Source organism: Manis javanica, chromosome 13 (assembly GCF_040802235.1).
Source record: "Manis javanica isolate MJ-LG chromosome 13, MJ_LKY, whole genome shotgun sequence".
NCBI classification, from domain to species: Eukaryota; Metazoa; Chordata; class Mammalia; order Pholidota; family Manidae; genus Manis; species Manis javanica.
In genome coordinates, this window is record NC_133168.1 from 61,503,041 (window position 1) to 61,523,780 (window position 20,740).

General features: G+C 39.2%; 1 protein-coding gene across 8 annotated transcripts in view; it reads left to right on the plus strand.

Annotated features, from left to right (window-relative positions):
* PHACTR2 (phosphatase and actin regulator 2) overlaps window positions 1-20,740 on the plus strand; it is a 252,289-nt gene that overhangs the window by 172,899 nt on the left and 58,650 nt on the right. For all 8 annotated transcript variants that reach the window (XM_073219694.1, XM_073219695.1, XM_073219690.1 and 5 more), the window contains exon 3: window positions 16,408-16,488. In XM_073219694.1, the coding sequence (XP_073075795.1) occupies window positions 16,408-16,488 (81 nt within the window). The remainder of the gene's footprint in view (window positions 1-16,407; window positions 16,489-20,740) is intronic.

Sequence of the window (20,740 nt, forward strand, 5' to 3'; positions counted from 1 at the left end):
CAGGGAGCATAATTTCCCTCCTTTATTCTTCCTTCTCAGGATTGCTTTGGCTATTTGGGGTCTTTTGTGTTTCCATATGAATTTTTGAACTATTTGCTCTAATTTGTTGAAGAATGCTGTTGGTATTTTGAAAGGGATTGCACTGAATCTTTATATTTCTTTAGGCAGGATGGCCATTTTGACAATATTAATTCTTCCTATCCATTAGTATGGGATGTGTTTCCATTTATTGGTATCTTCTTTAATTTCTCTCATGAGTGTCTTGTAGTTTTCAGAGTATAAGTCTTTCACTTCCTTGGTTAGGTTTATTCCTAGGTATTTTATTCTTTTTGATGTAGTTGTGAATGGAATTGTTTTCCTGATTTCTCTTTCTGTTATTTCATCATTAGTGTATAGGAAAGCAACAGATTTCTGTGTATTACCTTTGTATCCTGCAACTTTGTTGAATTCAGGTATTAATCTAGTAGTTTTGGAGTGGATTCATTAGGGTTTTTTATGTACAATATCATGTCATCTGCAAACAGGGGCAATTTGACTTCTTCCTTGCCAGTTTACATGCCTTTTATTTCTTTGTGTTGTCTGATTGCCATGGCTAGGACCTCCAGAACTATGTTGAATAAAAGTGGTGAGAGTGGACATCCTTGTCTTGTTCCCAATCTTAAAGGAAAAGCTTTCAGCTACTCACTGTTAAGTATAATGTTGGCTGAGGGTTTGTCATATATGACCTTTATTATGTTGAGGTACTTGCCCTCTATACCCATTTTGTTGAGAGTTTTTATCATGAATGGATGTTGAATTTTGTCGAATGCTTTTTCAGCATCTATGGAGATGAACTTGTGTTTTTTTGTCCTTTTGGATGTGGTGGATGATGTTCATGGATTTTCGAATGTTGTACCATCCTTGCATCCCTGGATGAATGCTACTTGATCATGATGGATGATCTTTTTAATGTATTTTTTAATTCAGTTTGCTAATATTTTGTTGAGTATTTTTGCATCTATGTTCATCAGGGATATTGGTCTGTGATTTTCTTCTTTTTGTAGTGTCTTTGCCTAGTATTGGAGTGATGTTGGCCTCATAGAATAAGTTTGGGAGTATTCCCCCCTCTTCTAATTTGTGGAAAACTTAAGGAGCATGGGTATTAGGTCTTCACCAAATATTTGATAAAATTCATCAGTGAAACCATCTGGTCCCAGAGTTTTGTTCTTAGGTAGTTTTTTCATTACTAGTTCAATTTCCTTGCTGGTAATTGGTCTATTCAGATTTTCTGTTTCTTCCTGGGTCAGGCTTGGAAGGTTGTATTTTTCTAGAAAGTTGTAGATTTCTTCTAGGTTATCCAGTTTGTTAGCATACAATTTTTCATGGTATCCTTTCGTAATTCTTTGTATTTCTGTGGTGTCCATAGGGATTTTTCTTTTCTCATTTGTGATTCTGCTTATGTGTGTAGAGTCTCTTTTTATCTTGATAAGTCTGGCTAGGGGTTTATCTGTTTTGTTTATTTTCTTGAAGACCCATTTCCTGCTTTCATTGATTCTCTTTATTGTTTTATTCTTCTTGATTTTATTTATTTATGCTCTAATCTTTATTATGTCCCTCCTTCTACTGACTTTGGGCCTCATTTGTTCTTCCTTTTCTAGTTTCATTAATTCTGAGTTTAGACAATTCATTTGGATTGTTCTTCTTTTCTGAGGTAGGCCTGTATTGCAATATACTTCCCTCTTAGCATAGCCTTCACTGCATCAAACAGATTTTGTGGTGTTGAATAATTGTTGTCATTTGTCTCCATATATTGCTTGACCTCTGTTTTTATTTGGTCATTGATTCATTGATTATTTAGGAGCATGTTATTAAGCCTCCATGTGTTTGTGGGCTTTTTCATTTTCTTTGTGTAATTTATTTCTGGTTTCATACCTTTGTGATCTGAGAGGCTGGTTGGAATTTCAATCTTTGTTAATTTACTGAGGCTCTTTTTGTGGCCTAGTATATGATCTATTCTTGAAAATGTTCCATGTGCACTTGAGAAGAATGTGTATTCTGCTGCTTTTGGATGGAGTGTTCTGTAGATGTCCATTAGGTCCATCTGTTCTAATACATTGTTCAGTGCCTCTGTCTCTTTGCTTATTTTCTGGCTGGTTGATCTGTCCTTCGGAGTGAGTGATGTGTTGAAGTCTCCTAAAGTGAATGTGTTGCATTCTATTTCCCCCTTTAATTCTGTTAGTATTTGTTTCACATATGTAGGTGCTCCTGTGTTGGGTGTATAAGTATTTATAATAGTTACATCCTCTTTTTGGAATGACCCCTTTATCATTATGTAATGTCCTTCTTTGTCTCTTGTTACTTTCTTTGTTTTGAAGTCTATTTTGTCTGATACAACTACTGCAACTCCTGCTTTTCTCTCCATATTAGTTGCATGAAATATTTTTCCATCCCTTTACTTTCAGTCTGTGTATGTCTTTGGGTTTGAAATGAGTCTCTTGTAGGCAGCATATAGATGGGTCTTGTTTTTTATCCATTCAATGACTCTGTGTCTTTTGATTGGTGCATTCAGACCATTTACATTTAGGGTGATTATCTGTAGGTATGTACTTATTGCCATTGCAGGCTTTAGATATGTGGTTACCAAAAGTTCAAGGGTAATTCCCTTACTAACATTCTAATAAACTCACTTCATATGCTATTACAAACATAACCTAAGCATTCTATTTTTTTTCTTTTTTTCCTTTTTCTTCCTCCTACATCTTTGTATGTTAGGTATCATATTCTGTACTCTTTGTCTATCCCTTGATCGACTTTAAGGGTAGTTGATTTGATTTTGCATCTGCTTAGTAATTAATTGTTCTCCTTTGCTGTGGTTTTATTTCCCCTGGTGACATCTATTTAGCCTTAGGAATACTTCCATCTATGGCAGTTCCTACAAAATGCACTGTAGAGGTGGTTTGTGGGACGTAAATTCTCTCAGCTTTTACTTATCTGAAAATTGTTTAATCCCTCCTTGAAGTTTAAATGATAACTTTGCTGGGGATAGTATTCTTGGTTCAAGGCCCTTGCATTAAGTATATCATGCCACTCACTTCTGGCTGTAAGGTTTCTATTGAGAAATATGATGATACCCTGATGGGTTTTCCTTTGTATGTGATCTTTTTTCTCTCTCTAGCTGCTTTTAAAAGTGTATCTTTATCCTTAATCTTTGCCATTTTAATTAGTATATGTCTTGATGTTGTCTTCTTTGGGTCACTTGTGTTGGAAGATCTGTGCACCTCCCTGGCCTGAGAGACTATCTCCTTCCACAAATTGGGGAAGTTTTCAGCAAATACCTCCTTAATGATGCTTTCTATCCCTTTTTCTCTCTTCTTCTTCTTCTGGTACCCCTATTATGTGAATATTGTTCCTTTTGGATTGGTCACACAGTTCTCTCAATATTCTTTCATTCCTAGTGATCCTTTTTTCTCTCTGTGCCTCAGCTTCTTTGTATTCCTCTTCTCTAATTTATATTCCATTTACTGTCTCTTCTACTATATCTAATCTGCTTTTAAATCCCTCCATTGTATGTTTTATTTCAGATATGGAATTTCTTAATAATTGAATCTCCATCTTAAATTAATTTCTAAGTTCTTGAATATTTTTCTGTACCTCCATGAGCATGTTTATGGTTTTTATTTTGAACTCAGGAAGATTGGTGAGTTCAGTTTCATTTGGCCCTTTTTCTGGGGTTTGTGAGGTTTTTGTCTGAACCAGGCTCCTTTGATGTTTCATATTTCTATGTAGTGTCCTCTAGTGTCGAGAAGCTCTAGTCTCTGGAGCTGCTCAGCCCCTAGAATGAGTTTGGGGGTCATAGGGGAGTGGTGCTGGTGCCTGGGGGGAGGAAAGAGCTGTTTCCTGCTTCCTGGCTGCAGCGCCTGTCCCCAGTGTCAGAGCCAGTGGGCTGAGCACACAGGCCTAAGCGTCTGTGCTTTGCATCTCTAGCTGTTGTTGGCGGGGCCTCCCTCTAGCTGGCCTGATGCCAGTGCAGTGACTGCAGGTTTGCAAACCAGTGCCGGCAGGCTAGGCAGAAGGCTCGGCAGGTTGCGTGTCACAGTGGGGGGCCTCAGAGCTGAGTAGGCAGCCAGGGGAATGGAGAGCCTGAAGCTCCTCAGAGTTCCCAACCTGCTGGGCAGAGCACGCCCAGGCAACCTTGCCAACCCATCCCTTCTCCTACACAGCAAGCTCCATGCAAACTCCGCCCCTTCAGCAGCCCCCTCACTGCTAGGAAGCCTCTCAGACTGCCTGTCTTTCCTTTGTCCCAGAGCAGCTGGATGTGGATCTCCATCCTCCACAAACAGCCAGAATCTGTCTCTCATGCACTCTGCCTGTCCCAGCTCCCCAACCCCACCAACCTCCAAAGCACCACACAATGTAGGTTTGTGGTCCAGAGCAGACCTCCAGGGCTGGGTGTTCAGCAGTCTTAGGCTTCCACCCCCTCCTCGTTCCGTTTCTGTCCCTCCTGCTGGTGAGCTGGGGTGGGGGTAGGGCTTGGATCCCGCCGGATCAAGGCGTTGGTATGTTACCCTGTTTCGTGAGGTCTGTATTCAGTCCGGTGCAGGCCTCCTGTTGCTGTTCTAGGGTTTGTTGTATTAACTGTATTTTCATACTATATGTGGTTTTGGGAGGAGTTCTCTGTTTCACCTCTAATGCCACCGTCTTCTCATATATCAGGAGCCTTTTAAAGGTCAGTGTGGGACTATCATTGACACAAAAAGGGATGTGGGTTGTATTTAGTTCAACCATTTATATACCTGTGTATTTTATAGCTGAATCTAATTAGACCAAGTGAGTGTTAAAAATTCTGTGGATAAGAGAGAGAGCAAAATAATTTTGCCATGTATGAAATTCTTCTATTGATGGTATATGATGGTATTAAAGATATATGATGGTATTAAAACAAATTTCTTCTATGTGTATTAAATATGAAACAGATTAAATATTCCTCTTCCATTTATTTCTCCCAGTAGAATGAGTATTTTTCTCTGTTCAGTCTTTCTACATATAGGTAGATGGAAAGAATCATTATGGCCCCACCTTCTTCTTTATGGACCATTTATTATTCATTTTAGGTCTAGGCTACGGGTAAAATCCTTCTATGGGAAAGTGTAATGTGAGTGTAGGTGCTTTTTGTATACATGTCATGTTTGAAACGGGTGGTTTCATAAATACAAAAACCTTCCGTCATGAGTTTAAATAGTCAGCTGCAGAATGGATGGGCAAACTATCAGGACCCACCTTCTCAGATAAATATAAACCATAAAATCTTATTTCTAAATGGATTGAGGAGACTCCCATACTTCCTGTACTTTCTAGGAAATGTGGTGTGATCCATCTAAGCTGAGCTTTAGGTTTAAATTTGTTGAGCTGTAGAGTTGACGAGCATCTCAGGCCTCCAGCCTTTGCCAGGCAGGAGTTAATTTATTCCAGGTCAAGTGAGCTCAGGTAAGCAATGCATTTTCACTGAGCATCCTATGCAACATTCCCAAATGAGTCATGGATGCTTCAGGTTTCTCTGATTTCTGGTTATAAGTGACATTTTTGAAAGAATAACACCCACTAGAATGAAACGTAGACTTGGTAACTTGCAGTTATTTCTTTGCCACATTTGATTCCTAAATGGAATGTGGAGGATAGGGACAATGTTTCCCTTGATCTTTGATTAAAAAAGGACTTACTATTGGAATGAGACAAATTGAGTCTGTATTGCTTTAAGGGGATCTGATTGTTTATGTGCCTTACTTGGGTGGATAATTTCCTAATTTCATTTTCCTTTGGAGCAGTGCCACTGTTAAACACTTGTTAAGGTACTACAGACCTCCTTCTGGCCTAGGTCAGAGAATCATGTCAGGAAAGTCCATTATTTTCTTTCCTTTGTATATTATTTCCCTTTGTGGTTTTGTTTTGTTTTGTTTTTTCATCCTGTGATACGAATCCGGTCTTTATCGCTAAGGGCTAAGACTTGGAAAGTGACTGTTTTTTGGCATATGTATTTTCCTGATTTGTTTCCCACTTGGAATATAAATTGCAGTCTTAATTCTTATTTCTTTTTGTTAGGTGAAAGGAGCTTGGTCATCTAGGATTATAACATTTTTTGCTTGAAGTTTTCATCAACTGCTTTCCTAAACTCAGACTCTCTAGGTTTTGAAATGGACACCCTTGGGGTTTTCTTTATTCCAAAGTATGTGTTTACTTATTTTTATAATTATTATAACAGTACCTGTTATAAGACAGGGCATGAGAGGCTGTGTGAGAAATAAAAGATTAAAAAGCATGGTTGGAAAGAAGGCTGGATATTGGAAAAGAGTGAGCAAATTTCAAAATTCCTTGAAAATTCTTTCTGATCTATTTTTCCTTTCAGATATATGGCTCTCAGCATTTAGTGTAGCCCAAAAATGTCTTACAATTTAATTTATTTTTTAAACTGTGGTAGAAAACACATAAAATGTACCATCTTAGCAATTTTAAAGTGTATAGTTCAATTGAATTGAGTATATTGACATTGTTGTGCAACAGTCCTCCAGAACTTTTCCATCTTGAAAAATTTAAACTCTCTACTCATAAAAACAGTTCCCTGTTTCCTCTCTCTGCTGGTCCCTGTACTTTGTTTTAAAGAAAACCTTAGGTGAATCACGTGTAAAACATGAGTGATACCGACTAAAATATAATCACCTATTGAAATCTGCTGTTGACATATTGGTGGCGTTAAGTATATAAGGACTTTTTTTTGTGTTGTTGAGTTTCTCAATTCAGTACTTAAAGAGTCCGATTTAGGTACTACACCATGAGATTTGAAAAATGGTCCCTGTGAATAATTTGTCTAATTGGCTGCATGTGCAGCTAATGGAATAAAGGGTTTTTTTAAAAAATAAAAGTTTAAAAACTTTGATTTCTGTTATTTGAAGTTTTATTTTGGATTCAACTTAAAGTCGGAACAAGATATGTGACTGTTAATAATAATGGTAACTAACCGTTGTTCAGTTTTTACCATGTGCCAGAAGTTGTTGTAAATGCTTAGAATCGTCCCAGTTGCTCTGTGAGGCAGGTTGCTTTTATAATCCCCCATTTTACTAATAGACAAACTGAGGCACAGAAAAGGTGAAGTAACTGGCCCTAGGCTTCAGGACCATGCGAATAGTAGGGCCAATGTTTGGATCTCGAAGCCTGGCCTGAGCCTTCATTCTCCAGCACTGTACTGTATGCTGCCTTCTAGAACAATAAGCACATCAAGGCATATGTATCAATAGAATATTATCAAAGGAATATACAGTTGACCTTTAAACAAAGCAGGGGCACTGATCCCCTGGGCTATTGCAAATCCGTGTATACTTTGACTCCCCCAAGACTTAACTACTAATAGCCTACTGTTGACCTGAAGGCTTACTGAAAACATAAATAGTCAATGAACACAGATTTGTATATTGTATGTATTATAGACTACATTCTTACAGTAAAGTAAGCTAGAGGAAAGGAAATGTTATTAAGAAAATCACAAGGAAGAGAAAATACATTTGCATTACTGTATTTATTGAAAACAGTAATCTGTATAAATGGACACATGCAATTCAAACCCGTGTTGTTCAAGGATCAGCTGTATATATATATATATATACAGGAGAAAATGGAAAATGGTGGGGGGAAATGAATATTTATGTGATTCCTACTTTGCGTCAAACACTTTTACAAGATATTTTAGTCATCCTAATCGTCCATCAAAGTTAGAATTTGCTATCTCTGTTTTCATGCAGAGACAAAGGCTGGATGAGTTTAGGAGCTTGCCTGTGATCATCTGCTAAAGGTAAATTCTTGACAGGCTAGAATATATACTTCCTGACCCATTTTCTATTGCTTTTTCAATTTTCAAGAAGAATAATGAAACCCTGATATCACCTTAATAGAAGGTTTTGAATAAAAAGTTTTGAATTTTTGGTGTTTCATCTTGGAAAATAAAAAATTCTAGTTGAAGTTACCCTTGATCCACTCTCTGCAGGGACAAGCAGGAATCAGGTGTCAATTAACCCTCCTGGCTTAGTCTAGGTCTGGACCAGTTTTGCCAAAGAAATGCTGTTCTTTAGAAATACTGTACATTCTGTTGTATAGGCAGGATGGTAGGTAGAGGAGGGGAATGTTTAAAATGCTCAGGAAAACAAACTTTTTAATCATCTTAAACCTAGTCTTATTAGATGTGTGTATGAAAGTAGTAGACAGGAATGTGGGGTGCCTCCTCAGTCTTCTTACTAACTTAGGCTGGTTACTCACACCTATTAATTTGAGTTGGTGATGTTTTAATATGTAGTGCTTACACGTTAGCTAAATAAAATAGGCTCTTAAAGATAGATTATATGTTAATCCCTTCAAAAGTTGGCTTAAGATATGAATAATTTGAGATGCCTTTAATGCTGGGCAGTAGAATGCGATATTTAAACAGGTGGGAATCTCTTAATTTAGGGCAGGTTAGTATCATTAAGGTTTCTTGTTTGCCCTTTGGCTACCTGGTCAGTGGTGAAGTGAGGTATTATCCCATCCCAGGGTCAGTGACTCCCCAAACTATGTAAGACTGTGCTCGAGCAGATCCAGGCAGAGGGCCACAGAATGAGAAGTTCAGCCCTATGAGCTCCTTCTCTAATGGGTGTTGTTTATGATCTAGTTTGAAAATCCTCTTCACCGTTTGGAGCTGAGATTCACTTTCATATCAGTTCCCTGGCTTGTGAAGTTCAAATCTAATTACACTAAGGATGATTATCATCGTTTCTGTTTCAAACATTTGTCCCTTCAGTGGTCTCCCTCTGGGTGGGTTTACTGTAGAAACAAGAAGTGGAGGCACAAACGTTTCATCAAACTGGGTGATTCCCAGAGCACCTGTCTTACACATCTGTTTCTCACGCATTTGTGGGAGTCGGGTTGGAAGAGGGAGGATCAGCCGTGTTTCACGTAGCTCATGAATCCTGGCCTCCGGTCACTCCCCTGAGGTTACTCGTGCTTCCTGGCCCATCTGGGACAGGGGACTTGCTCATTGTTCTAGTCCTGAGCCTTCATCCCTTGGGAATGAAAACCCTGAGTCCCCTGGGTTGATTTACCCTGGCTGTTCTCAGCTCACCCCCCCTGGAGACAGCAGCGATTTCAGCAGCTGCTATTTGCACAAAGGCAAAGACCATCACCTCTTCTCTCCTCCCACCTCCTCTTTTTCTGTCACTTCTACCACCTGAAATTGTTAAAGTATTTACATACAGTGTTCATTGAAAAAGCATGATACTGAACAGTTTGGGAAAAAATTAAAGTGAGTATTTCAATTTGCCTATGAAAGTCTGGAAAATACACAAGACACTAATGTAAGTGGTTATTTGCTTTCCGAGTAAGGGTGGGCTTCAATTTGAATAGGTGGGGGAAAGGGTGAGAGCCAGTGAGGGACTGAGAGTGAGTGTGGGAATTTTACCCTATCCTTTCATAATATGAACAATGTTATGAAATACAACCATCTAAAAATTGCCCATTTAATATTAACTTTAAAACGTTCTGTCTCACATCTGGAGGGAAAGTTGGAAGGCACTGTTTCTCTCACAGGTATGTTGAAATCTTTGTAATTATCAACTCAGATGGGAGAATGCAAGAGTTAGGCTTTTGCTTAGACACAGCTGAGTTCAGCCAACTGGGTTCTAAGTATGTGACTGGAAAATGCATTTAGCCCTCACAAGTCTCAATATACTTATCTATTCAAGGAAAATAGAAATAATTGCTTTGCCTGTCTTTCAGGAATACTGGGTGATGAGAAAATAAATACAAAATGCTATCGAAGCACCAAATAGGTCAATGATCACTATCAGGTTTCTGGAGAAAGTTACGATGCTGATTTCCTAAGAGGAGAGAGGGAACATAGATATCTCCATCTTCCTCTTTGTTAAGGCCTTGTCAATTTTTACACTCTTGAGGGGGAAACAAATCAGGGTCTGGTTAGTTCTTCTTTCATATTCTTTCCTTGAAAATCTAGAGAATCTTTGGCCTCTGCTGAAAGAAAATTCAGTTTTGCAAAGCATCTATTCAACACCCTATTTGATTAGTCAGAGCCCTTCACTGCTGATGAATAATATGAGGCTTAGCAAATAGGGAATTTATTTGTGCATGCAAACTACCTTCAGGCATATTTGGATTCAGTTGCTTAGAAGCTAAGACTAGGAATCTTCTTGAGTCTCTGTTCCTCTATATTGGCTTTTAAAAAAAGAAAAGCAAAACTTCTCTCTCCATTTGTGGAGGCAAAGTGACTACTAGCAGCTCTGGGCTCCTATTCAGCCAGTTTTAATAGGTCCAGAAGAAAGAGAAAGCATTCTTTTCCTGTTGTTTCAGGAAAATTCTTGGGTCTGGATCTCACTGGTACAACTTGGACGCAGCCCTCTCTCTGAACCAATCATCAGTGTCAGAAAGATCCTGGGCTCTGATGGGATAAGCCAGGGAACCCTAGAGCCCAGGGTTGGATTTAGCCACAGACAAATAACATGGTCTAAGGGAGGAGGTGGTTGCTCAAAGGCTCAGTATCAGCAGGGCTTGTTTCTAAAATAAGTAGAAAAGGGCACTAGACACACCTTCCCTCCCTTCCCACAGAAGAAAAAACAAAACAAAACAAAAACTTAAGTGCACAGTGTGTACTCTGTACAGTATATTATTTTTGGCATTATGGGGATGAAATGATAAACAAGACATCCCGCAGAGGGCTCGACTAGAGTGATGTGATCGTGCAACTGTGTACACATGGAGCAATGAAAAATACAGTGAGTGCTATAACAGAAATAATAGTAGTAGCTGACTTGTTTTTTAATGCTCTCTAGATTCTAGGTACTGGTCTACACACACTTCTCTTGCTTTTTAACTCAGACTCCTAAAGAACCAGAAAGATAGCAGCTATTATCCCATTTTGTGGATGAGAAAGCTGAGGCACAGAGAAGTTACTTAGTACTGCTTTTAAGAGAACAGAGAGTAATTGTTCATTCTAACCAGGGGGAATAGTGAAGCCGCCATGCACAGTGCACTGTTTGAGGATCTCACCAGAGAGGGGTAGGACAACAGCCTGATTCTAGGAGGGAAAAACAGCGACGGAATGGAGCTGAGGAGGTGCAGGAAGTGTGTAGGAAATGGCCAGGTGTATGTCTGACTTTACCACGGGGCTTGTGAAAACTAAGATGAACCACAGGGAGCAGGAGAATGTTGCATTGGGGCCAGTTGTAAAGGTTGGCTGCTGTTCTGAGGAGTACGGCTGGCTCTGTGGGCCAGAGGATTTTTGTGTAGGGGAGTGGCATGGATAAACAAGAAAATGGCCAGACCCCTGAGGTTTCTAGGTGGGGATGTTGACTTTATTTCTCCGCCTTTCATTCTTGAGATGTTTTGGAAGGTGTTTGCAAATGTCCTGTTGAGTGGCATTTTGGTAGTTGTTTCTCTAAATGACTTAGCTGTGCCTTAGGGAAGGGTCTTCTAAAAAGGAGACCATTTCTTGACATTGTGTTTTCTGTAACTGCTACTGAGGAGAGGTAAAGCCAAGCCAGGCTCTTAGTGAACACTTTCAACACAAGACAAGCAGTTCTGTGTTTCTGTCACAGTTTTACAGTAAGGCCATTCAGTACTCAGAACCAAGAAGATAGCATGTGTGCCTATTTAATAGTCTTCTTTTTGCTCTTGTATTTTGTTCTGTCTTAAATGGTGTTAGAATTGAGAATTCGGACTCTTTTTCTGTGCCAAAAGAAAACACAAGTGGCTTGTTGAACGCAAGATTTAGTCTCATGGATACTTCCAAAGCGGTTAAAATTCTGGCCATACAGCCACAGGAAGGAGTTGGTGGCATATGCCCCAGTCTCCTCTCCTGAATGCAGGCTCCATGCCCAGAAAGACATCATAAATCATTTAAAATTTATGATGAGCCCTGTCGTGTGCTTCACCCTGCTAGTTGGCTGGTGTCTGTCCTCTACACACTATGACCTCCCTTCTTCAGAGCATACAGAGACTTTTTCAAATGAGCCTTAGGACAGAGAGCTGAGGATTTTCCCTTTGGCTGGTGCAGCCAAGCAGCGGAGCCCGGGGAGATGACAGAGGACTCTTGTTCTTAGAGTTTTGCCACAAGCCTCATTTGCTCTGAGATTGGCAGTGGGGAAGGTGCAGAAAATAAAACCATTGTCATTATTAGCCTGTTTTCTTTTATTCACTTATTCAACAAATACACATTTTCTAAGTGCCAACAACCTGGAAGGCACTGTTAGGGACACAGCAGTTGGTTCTCATGAAGACTACACTTCCGTGAAGCGGTAGGTCCCATGTGAGGAGGGGATGGCATATTTTGCAGGGTAAGAAGGAGGATAAAGACAGGAAGGAGAACAAGCTGCTCTGCATTGGGTATGCAAGACAGGGATTTCTAGTCAGCTGATCGTTGAGCAAAGACTTGAAGGAGGTGATGGAATGAGCCCAGCACAGATGTCTGGGGAATTGCATCCCGGGAAGGACAGAGGCCACTGTGTGGGGCCCCACAGATGAGAAGAGAGAAGAGAGAGCTAGGAAAGAATGGTTAGGAGCGGATCCAATGCGGGGAGGGCCATCCTCCCAGGGCACTGTAAAGACCATGCCCAGGAGCTGAGATGTCAAGTGGGATGGACAACCATTGGGAAGTTTTTGGAAAGTAGGTCCTTTTCAAACACCTGAAAAACCCTAGTGTAAGCATGAAGTCAGAAAGACGTGGCAAAATGCTTCTTTAACCTCTTAGAAGAAGAATATTGTAATCAGGATCAAACTGTCAGAACTTTAACTGACTCTATGCAGGGAGTGAAACAAATCACAGCTTTGCTTGATCTTGATGAAAAAAACAAGCATCTTCTCAATTGGGATAAAAGTGAGTAACCATGAGCCGCCCACTCAGCTGGTGACAGTGGTTTCCATGGAGAGACCTAGCTGTGACATCTGGTGACCTGTGCCCTGTCAAGTGTCTTTCCTGCCATGTTTCCGTTGTGTCACAGCCATAAGTGAGGCCCCCAACGTTACTGCTGCAGTTGCAGATTCGAGTGAGCCTCAGAGTCAAAGAGTGGCTGGTGGGATACTTGGTTTCAGGTTCTCGGAGGCTTCAATAACTTGCTTTGCTCTCTGTGAACAGAGTGAACTCAGGCTGCTTTCCACTCACAGGTGGCTTTAGTTCAGAGCTACGGGGAGCATGAGTTTGATTAATGTGCGGAAGTTACAGGAAATGTAATTTTGACTCCTCGTGAGGAATACCTTCCTAAATGAGGGTAACTGGAGTGGACTGTGCTTTAGAGGGGCCATCCTGGCTTGGAATGTTTTCAAGCAGGTGAGCACATCTCAGGAATGTTCCTGAAGACTGCTCTGTGCAGCATGTTAGACTAAGATGACCTCTTAGATTCATTCCAGGGCAAAGCACTTCTGAGCCTATGAAAAAGTGTCCAGTGAATGTGCTCTGCAAACATACAGACACTATGTAAACATATTTTAAAAGGTTAAGAGTGAGATACTTGTTCTTCTGGGAGAACAGTGGGTGGAACTTTGTGCCCTGGCACATACCTTCCATGCAATCAATCGCCTGCAGTTTGTTCTCATTGGTCCTGTACATAGCTGTCTGCACTGTGTGTTAAAAATGCACTCAGCCGAAGACCAAACAAATAGCTGGAGGCATTTTCCTATCAGGGCCCGTTTATAGGAGGTGGAGCAAGATAACAAAGCTGTCAGTTTTGATTCTTGGCAGGAAGCCACAAAGCTCCAAAATTTACAAGGAAAAAGAGAGGAGAGATTTTCAGCTGATGTTAAGTTAGAATTAAAGCAACAAGAAACTTGAGCTAAAGCATCCTCTGGGATCCATGAGGGAAAGGCAGAAACAAAAAAGGGGTCTGTCCCAAGCTCTCAGATGATTTTTTAGTGCAAAAATGAAACCTTTTAAAGGTGCCCAAAGCAGAGATTACAGGATGGCCTTGATTAATGATACGGATTCACACAGCATTTGAGCTGGACGAGGTGTCCTCTGTGATCATTGAATCTCATCCCTCAATTTACAGTTGACAGATCAGAAGCCCTGGGACTTAGAGAGACTGCCCAATGTCACAACACTAGTTGTGGAAGTTCTGGGACTAGAATCCAGGACTCCCGACCATCATTTTGTGTTCAGGCCACTTTATAGAAGCAGCAAACAATTATATGCTTTGCTTCCAAAGGGCAAAGGTCAGACTACTGCAGCGACAGTTCTGACTCGGCCGTGCATTTGGTTTCCCAGAATGTGTGGCCTGATGCCCGGGCCCCATGGCACTTGCTCTTGAGGTTGCCACCTGCAAACTTAAGCTTAGTGCCACCCAGTCTGGCATTTCGGAGCCCACCCCAGGAGTGGGGCCAAATGCCCTCAGAGCCAGACCAGCGTGAATGGCTTTGCACAATACCTGGGAGACTTCAGTGGCCAGGGGCCCTTCCGAACCACCTGTACTATCTCAGTGATGTCCACAGCATCATTGTGGGTGGCGTTTGGCCTCCCAGGCTGGTGGCTTCTCTCCTCTTTAACAGAAGCTTGGGCAGATTGAAGCTGTGTTTCAAGCACGGCACTCTTTTTTCCTGAGAGACCTCATGTGAGAGCACAGTTCCGGCTGGGCCCCCACACCCAGTTAACTTTGTCCGTGGAAATCACCAATGTTTAAGTGAGCTGTTGTGAATTACTTCTAGGAGGGAGGATGGCAAGCAGATGGGTGGATGATCTAAAAGAAGATGGGAGGGTTCTGTGTGTGTCTTCATTTAAACCAGTAAGATGTTAATTATCTTGCTTTTGACCATTCATTCATTTCCTCTTTCATTCATTCATGGTCTTATTTGTTTACATTCTGATTCTGTGCCCCCCAAAAAGGCTTGATGAAACTTGAACAAAGAGCACATATGCTATAAATAAAATATAAATGAAGTCAGGACACTGAGAAGGTAGAAACAGATTTCATCCATGAATTGTCATATGATATCTGCGTTATGTATCAAGTTTCACTCTGACATTTCTGGCCACCAGAATTAAAAGCAAATGCATAATTCCTAGTTATCAGACAGGAAAAAAAACATTTTCTTCAAGAGAGAAAAAGTATTGCTATTCTGGGGCTCATAACCACTACTAAACACTTATTGAGGCCTTTCAGTTACTTAATACAAATCTCCTGGTCCAAAGCACGCCCCTCTCCCCTCTCTCTGTTCAAAGTGTCCTTGCTGCAGCCCGTCTGAAGCACCCCAAAAAATTCCTGCATTCTTAATGTTATGAGCTCTGTTGGTATGTATCAGGGGACAGATTGGGGTATTTGGGTTTAGTGTGGTTCTTGAAATGATGTTGTCTAAGGTGACTCCAGTATTTGCAGATTATGAGGCCAGGAGGAGGAATTTGGGAGGGTCAGAATCAAATCCTCCTGTGGCCACCAGGTCTCCACCAAGGTACCTTTCCTTCTCCCCAAAGAGTGATAGCCCCCTTCTGTGTCGCTTTTCAGCTCTGTCAAGGTATTTTTTTGAACAGGGAATCCAGAGGGAAGAGAGTTCTGCAAAACACAACTTTGGGGGATGTTGGATCAAAGGATTTGTAGATAACATGACTGTACTAATTTGACCCACTTTTTTGGCCCTGAAAGTGGAAAATGCAGTTAGCAGTTGCATAGACATATAGGCTTCAGGAACTAATATTATACACATACAAGGTGAATACTATTAAAGTCCCACCCTGAGCAACTAAGTTCCAGTCTGAAATTGTAGTAGGAATTTAGATTCTTCCAGAAGGAAAAAGCAGTATTGAGATTCCCATCCTTTTACTGTGAAAGCATGGCTTTATTCCATCTTCCTAAGACTTGGAATTTATTAGGGGATATACCAGAATAGAAGTTTTGAGTGTGGCAGGAAAAAGAGTACAGAAATCTGATATGTTGGGCTTTGTAATTGTGGCTATGAGAGAGAAAACATTGGAAAAGTAACCCCTTCTCTAGCATCCAGATGAGTTACCTGAAATACTGAATATTTAATAAAAGTATGTTTTCAATGTAAGCATATATAACATTTACATGCACTGCATTTTCACAGAAGCCTATACTTTAGAATGCATTACTAAATAAAGGAATATTTCAAAGTGTGAAGTAACCTTTGTGCTCTAGTTGATATGAAGTACTGGGTCTGGGTTCTTGACCAAATACCATCATTTGAAAGATGAGGTGGTGGGGTTTTAGGTCATGGGCTGGAGTCATCTGCCCTTGTCCTCATTATGTTGACTTCAATCACATGTTTTGCTAGGCAACTAGAAAAACTGGTGTTTGAGCCCTCCAGTGAAGAGAATGAATGTGTTCGATTCTACTTGGAATGTTTTTCATAATTATTTTAAGCCATGACTTGATTCTTACTTGTGCTTATTCTTTTTAAAAGTATTAGAAAGGAAGATATCCACAAGACAAAGTAGAGAGGAGCTGATAAGAAGGGGAGTTCTTAAGGAATTGCCTGATCAAGGTGAGGAAATTAATCATACATTTAAAATAATTTGATCCTTCATTCTTTGGTCTTTCTTTCATTTTCTTTCGAAATGTAAGATGATCGTGGTCTTTGGGAGCTAAAGCAGTGAGTACCATGCTCCAAGAAGTCTTGCTTTAATTCTGAATGCCTTTGTTGGCTGCAGAGAAGCTAAGGTATCTAGAAAAGAAAGCCAATGACCTTTCTGGTGAGTCCTTCACCATATGTCATTCTAAACCTAAAGCTCTGCAAAGGTATACCATGGCTGGAGATACAGATAAGATACTATGGCTTACAGGATTTCTCATCTCTGTTCTTGAGCTTCAATCCTTCTCGACAAGTTAACTCAACTGCTTGCATAAATGTGAAGTTTCAGCTTGACTCATGCCTTTTGGTCTCTTAAGTCTACCAGTAAAAGAAACAAGAGAGAAAAGAGATGGTAAATATACCTCTTGTCCTTTATCCTCTATGATACTCTCAAATGACAGTCAGTAAGCACGAATGGGCAAATTAAATTAATCTGCTTTATGCATTCTCTCAAGTATTTTCCCCAGGATTGTTCACTTTTCATTTCTTTGAATCTAGTTGTCTCTCACCTTTTCGCTGACAATTATTATTTCCAAGTATTTTTTTTCCTTTCCTTTCCTTTTTTTCTTGATCCTCCCAAGGGGCAGTCTTGCTCAAAAAGACAAGGATTAGAAAGAAACTGGCAAGACCCTCAGAACACCAAAATGGGTTATTTCTCCAAATAAATATTATTGAGTAATTTTCATTGTCCCCACTACAATTAAATTTTTTTTGCAATGTTGTTGCTTTACCTCAAGTTTCCCCCCATCCTATCCCCCGAACATTTATTGGGGTGAAGTAGTTATATTGTATTTTCACGGAAACAAATAAAATGCTATTAATTTGGAATTAAAATAATAGTATTTCTCATTTCCTGATATACTTTCCTGGCCAACAACTTAACATCTTTTAGCATTTACTTCATAAATTCAAATGATATGCTTTGTTCAACATCTGACTATCTCCAGAGTGGAGCTGGGAGATGCTTTTAGTACTTTACTCTTGCTTCAAAGAAAGTAGGAGTGAATAAAACCATTTTTGAGTCCTTACAATTTTAGGTATTTTATTTCATCTTCTCGCCTACTGTACTTTTCTCACTCTATTTTATGATTGTACTTTATGTTTTCCCTAATTTTCTGTTACCTTGAAGCTATTTACTTCCTATCTGGGGCTTGTCAAAACAAAAAAATGCACATCCCTAACATTTCTATAACTGGAAGGTGGGCTTACAGTATCAAAATTTGTCTCTCTAATCTCACGGGGGGCAGTAGAACAATTACAAATCCTACTGAAAGCTGAATGCTGAGCCTTCACCTTTACAGGGTCAGCCAACACACTCTGGTTTGGCATCCCTTATTTAGAAATATGTTAAAGAAAGAAAAACTTAGAAAAAATGTGTGATTGAAACCATTAATGAGTGTTAAAGATAGTGATTAAAAGCCTCTTTTTTGTCCAGTTAGAAGTTTTAGCTAGAAAAGAGTTTACTTTTTCTGAAACTAAGTGGCAATGCTCCATTTAAAGAAATGCTTAGTATTGCTTGATTTTTTTATTCTTTCTAATCTGTTAAACTGTTTGCATGATGGATTACACTTTCCTATACTTATTTCCCAGAAATCTGACTCTACTGACCTTTTCATTTAACTTTTGCAGACTGAACATTAAAACTTTTAAAACACAAAAGAACAAAGCAATTTTTAATTTAATGTAACATGTTTAATGTTTGGGAACTCATGAGGTACCTGATTTTCCTTCCTACCTTTTGCATATAGTTCCCTGTATAGAGCTATACAAAAACTACCTAATACTTGGAAGTTCCCATCAATGCCTGTTGTATGTTAGAGTCCTTCCTCTTTTCAGCCAAGGGCTGGAGAAAATATTTTTCCATCATTTTTCCAAAATTATCTTGAGAATTTCTGTCTGTCTTCAGCCCCAGCAAGACTGGAAGCTGCCATGCTTGGTGACAGCCTCCTCTTTGCTGCCAGTGAGGACGCGTTCTGTGCGGTGTTGATCTTGACCTTGTCTCAGCTCTTGACAAGGCTCATCAATCACTCCCTTTATTCAGTGAGCCAGACAGACTTTTTAAATCCCTTTAGGTATCCTGGATTTGACTTCACCCCATCCCACCCCACACACTCACTCCTGGCTGAGCTATCATTATTATTCCTTTTAGATTATCTTTTTTACACCAAGAACTAACTTCAGTCGAAAACGTTAGTGACTGCTCTTCTCTCCCAAGAAGTCCGTGATAGCTTCAACTTGGCAGCACGTGGATGTGTCTGCCTGCATGCCAGGCCTGTTCTTCGGCTCCCGTGGTGTCCTTGGGAACCTTCTCATGAGTCCCTCACCTTTTGGTCATAAGCAATTTTCTCCTTAGCTCTTCCTCTGTTAGCTGTATCCCAAATATACTTGCTTACCAGGAAGAGGGAAACCCCTCAAATACTCACCTGCTTCTTTAACCGCTTATGTCTGTGTGTGCTTTATCTCTTAGCTTATTAAACCTTATTCTTTTGTGAGTTGTTTGTTCCTTTGCATACAGAAGCCCCCACGAGATTTGATGTGGCCTCTTATTGTATGTCTCCTGCAGGCTGGCTAACCATCTTCTCTGGCTTTTCTTTGCTGGGATGTGTATATGTATTTTACTTACATACATAAACTATGTCAAAGACTTAGTTTAATTCTAAAAACAAGAAAACCTTTTCAATACTCTGACCGATTGATTATTAATACCTTCAGTTCTCCTTTGTTTTATTGAATTCTTTATTTATCACAAATGTCTTCTTTTTCTACAGTTACTTTTATATGCACTAGCTTTATTTCATTTCTCAAAGTAAGTATCTTTCCACATTGTCCACTGTTTCTATCATGTAATAATCTAATTTCCTGTGCCACAGCTGTTTAATTTTCACTTTAGCTTTTTTGGTTCTAAAATTTTAAAGTCTGTTATTTAACCTACTAAATAATTTTAACTTAATAATGGTTAAAATAAAATTAAATTGTCATTAACAGGACTTCAGCATTTTTTGGTAACAAATTAAAGTCAGAGAACACAAAGATAAATTGGTATTTGGGTTATCCCAAAATCAAGGGTTTTTATATAAAGAAGTGGTTTTCTATTTTCTGTGGAATTTTCCATTCATACATTAGTTTTTATTTTTTTGAGTCTAATATCTGGACATTATATTGTGTCTCCCCTTCTTTTTTTATAGCAAATTCCTTGGACTCCAATAATAAGAACCAAGAATCCTTTGATTTCTTTTTGGTTAGATCTATACTCTTTGAAAATTATTGACTTAATTTTATTGAAGTAGTTAAGATTTTTTTGCAATGGCATTGCCTTCCATTTTTGTCTATTTTAGTTTTATATAGGAATCCAGTTACAGGTTCTTGGAAGTTATATCGCTAAGCAACAATTGCTTTTTCTTTTGAACTTGACATAATACCATGTTTATTTTACTTACTAAAATGTCATGCCTGTTTTTGTTGAGAAAGTGAATGGCTTTTATTGTAAAGCCAAAGCAGTTCAGTCATATTAAATGAAAATTTGGGAGATGGTCTCTGTTTTATAATGATCAACAAAATAAGATAACTCAAAATTTGTGTAAAGGTAGCTCTAATCATGCATTTCTGTAAGTTTGCTATGTCAAAACTTCAGTTTATTAATTTTTCCTTTACAATGATACAAAGCCTCTTAAAAGTTTCCAGATAAGAACTAGGTGCTAATCTTTTCAAATATTACTACATCAAGAGATTATGAAGAGCCTCTTTCACCTTAGAAACTGCTAGGAATTATGAAAGTTCAGGAGTTAAAACTATTTAAGAGTTAGATAACATATTAAACATTTTATTTTCAGTTGTGATTTTTAAAAAATTCCTCTGTAATCACTTTTTTCCCTACAGGTTCTCCCCCACCCCCCACTAATGTTTTCAAATTACTCTTAGGAAGGCTTAAAGGCTTTTGGTCAGTTATTTATAACAATGACCTGAGTATTTTAATATTTCCAGAAATAAGAGAATGAAAATAAAATAAGCCTTGTTACCATCTTTCCCTGAATATAAAAGAGCAGTTATATTACTGTGTAAAGTTAACATATCATAGATGTAATATTCTGGAGACAATGGTGCTTGGAAATTTTCATATTCTTCCTCTAATCATTTGTATGTGTAATTACATTTCATGTTATTTGTG